This window comes from Electrona antarctica (genome assembly GCF_951216825.1).
Source record: "Electrona antarctica genome assembly, chromosome: 9".
Lineage (NCBI taxonomy): Eukaryota > Metazoa > Chordata > Actinopteri > Myctophiformes > Myctophidae > Electrona > Electrona antarctica.
Genome location: NC_136790.1, coordinates 6,829,380 through 6,832,372, shown reverse-complemented (window position 1 = coordinate 6,832,372; position 2,993 = coordinate 6,829,380). Strand labels below are relative to the sequence as shown.

At 47.3% G+C, this 2,993-nt stretch overlaps 1 protein-coding gene across 1 annotated transcript; it reads left to right on the top strand.

Moving 5' to 3' along the window:
- Positions 1–1,451: 1,451 nt before the first annotated feature.
- LOC306929288 (UV excision repair protein RAD23 homolog A-like) lies at positions 1,452–2,387 on the top strand (the record flags this gene model as incomplete). Its single annotated transcript, XM_079509730.1, has 1 exon — positions 1,452–2,387. The coding sequence occupies one exon, from the start codon at positions 1,452–1,454 to the stop codon at positions 2,385–2,387; it is 936 nt and encodes a 311-aa protein (XP_079365856.1).
- Positions 2,388–2,993: the final 606 nt, after the last annotated feature.

The following is a 2,993-nucleotide window of genomic DNA, read 5'->3' as shown; positions in this document are numbered from 1 at the left end:
CTGTGTACCAATTTGCGTAATGTTTGGACAAAATTTGTAGGTGTACTGTCAAAACATTTGTTTTGCACAAAGCGGCGGTTCAGCTCTGGCATTCAGGGAGTGTGTGTGCAGAGTATGGCTGCGATCAAGCCAACGGTGCCAGAGATTAGCTGTTCACAGACGGACGGACGGACGGACACACGGACGGACGGACGGAGTGCAAAACATACTCTCTCCCCATGCCTTCGGCCTGGTGGAGACAATAATGTATAAGATCTATAATAAGCTACTTCCAACCGGCATGCAGGATCTGTTCAAACCCAGGGAGAGTAGATACGAATACGAATACGAATATTCAAAAAAAATCAAAATATCAAGGACTAAAACAAAAGAGAGATGTCTATCTGCCATTGGGGTGAATCTGTGGAACGAACTCGATACAGAACTAAAAGCGAGCAATTCCATAAGAAAATTTAAAAGATCATATAAAGCCATGATAATTGAAAAATATATAAAATCACTTTAATATATACAGTATGCAAAGGCAGTAGATATTACAAAAATATATATAAATAATTTAAAGTAAACACTTAAAACACAAATATACAAATGCATTATGCAGTAAAGTTAAACAATAATAAAAATATACACTATATATTTGAAGCAACAACTTCAAATATATAAGCACGATTTAAAAAAGCAAAGTGCACGTAAGGCATACAAGCCAAATGTGTCCTTTTTGTTTATCATTGATATTTAAGAAGCACAGCACTGTAGAGAAAGTTTTCCCATTGCTTTTGTTTTTCTCATTTTTTTCCTTTTTTTCCTTTTATTATTTGAATTAGTAATAAGGTGGGCATAATAAGCTTCGGCTTCAGCCCAAACCTTTTCAGTCAAAATGTAATTTTGTAACCCTCATTCTGAATGTTTAACTGTATTGTTTAAAAATGACTGAGATAAATAAACCTACAACAACAAGGCAAGGCCGTTGTGTACCTTCCTCTTGACAATACAACCTAGATTCTCTGTGGGGTTCAGCTCAGGCCAGTTGGCTGGTCAGTTAAGCACAGTAATACCATGGTCAGTACACCAGTTGTTAGTAGTTTTGGCACTGTGGGAAATAACATTGGCAGCTATGACAGGAGACGGAAGCTTGTCCGACCAGCTAGCTTAGCAACAGTTGGGACAATCGCTTTTGGGGTGCATGGGATTTAGCGAAGGGTCTACAGTTCGAAAAGAGTGCAGCTCCATAATCTCAATGAGACCGACAGATGTCGATGTGGATTCTGGGCCTGAGACTCTGAACACCCCATATATGGACGGTCATACATCACCAACAAGTCATGATGACTCAGATATAAAGTCCAGAACCGGCTCAGCGGTGCATATACAGTAATTTCAATAGCACACACAGTACGTGCAGGATAGAACCACAGAGTTTTTCTCTGGTGAAAAATAAAAAAGAAGGCAAGATGCAGATCACCTTGAAGACGCTTCAGGAGGAGCAGACGTTTCAAATCGACATCGACTCGGAGGAGACGGTGAAGACCCTGAAGGAGAAGATCGAACGCGCCAAGGGGAAGGACGCGTTCCCGGTCGACGGGCAGCGACTGACGTACGCCGACAAGGTGCTAAGCGACGATACGGCGCTGCTCAAGGAGTACAGGATCCACGAGAAGAACGACGCGGTCACGGTCACGGTGGCCTCGACACCGCTGTCGGGCCCGGCCAGCCCGCCAGCGGGTCCGCATTCCAAAGACGACAAGAAAGCCGAAGTGCCTTTCACGTCCACGGCGCAAACCTGGACCTCCGCCACGACGACGCCGAGCACCTCCGAAAACAGAGCCATATCGTCCAGCGCGACGCTGTTGGACGACGCCATTTCGGCCATGGTGATCGGCAGCTCCCACGAGGCCACGGTGGTGGAGCTGATGTCCATGGGCTACGAGAGAGAGAGCGTGGTGGCGGCGCTCAGGGCGAGCTACAACAACCCCGACCGAGCCGTGGAGTACCTGCTGACGGGCATCCCAGACGCGACGGAGGTAGGAGGGGGTGGAGGAGGAGGTGTCTCCGATGACGTAGAGAACTCCCGGGGCAGAGGAGGAACAGCGGCTGCTACCGCTCGTGCTGGTGGTCTGAGTCTTTCCGCCATGATCACCGGCTCCTCCTCCTCCTCTGCGCAGCAGCAGTGGCGAGGAGGCTACGGCGGCTGCAACACAACGCTCAAGCTGCCCGGCCAGCCCACGGCCACGGAGACGGAGGCGCTAGAGAAGCTGAAGGCGCTGGGCTTCCCTGAGACGATGGTTGTGGAGGCCTACTACGCCTGCGACAAGAACGAGAACATGGCCGCCAACTTCTTGCTGGAGCAGAGCTTTGACGACGGCGGCGGCGGCTCCGTCGAGCCGTAAGCTCGCCGTTGTTGTCGTCCTGTCCCTCGATGGGTTTTCTGTGCTCCGTCGAGCCATAAGCTCGCAGAGCACCGTAAAGACGCCTGACGTAATGTACACATCCGATCCTATGGTCGCCTTCCATTCTGAATTCCCATGGACGTTTTCTTGTGGGCTCGCTCCAGTGAGCACACACTATAGTTCTCTACTGCTACTTGTTTGACATCTAACTACTTCCACATACTTTGAGCTAGAAATCTAGTTCAAACTTCAAGCTTTATGCAGTTATTTATGCTTGTATTCTTTTTAGAATATCTTTTATTTTGTAAAGGTTCTTGCATGAGGAAGGGTCAGATCAGGTGCTGTCTGTCATGACAACACATTCAAACCTCTGCCGCTTCATGGGGCGGCAGTGAATACGTCACCATCCATCATCACTGGATCGGGGAATTTTCAGATACACTGTGACTGTGGGGTGAGTTTCTGCAGGAACTGCTTTTCTAGTTTTAATAAATATCGCAGGAGAGAGGTAGGATTGCAGATTAAACTTTTTCATAGATAGCTTCATATACTTGTTTGCCATACATTATCTGTTCTATTATGTTTGATTCATGTTAATGTGTATTT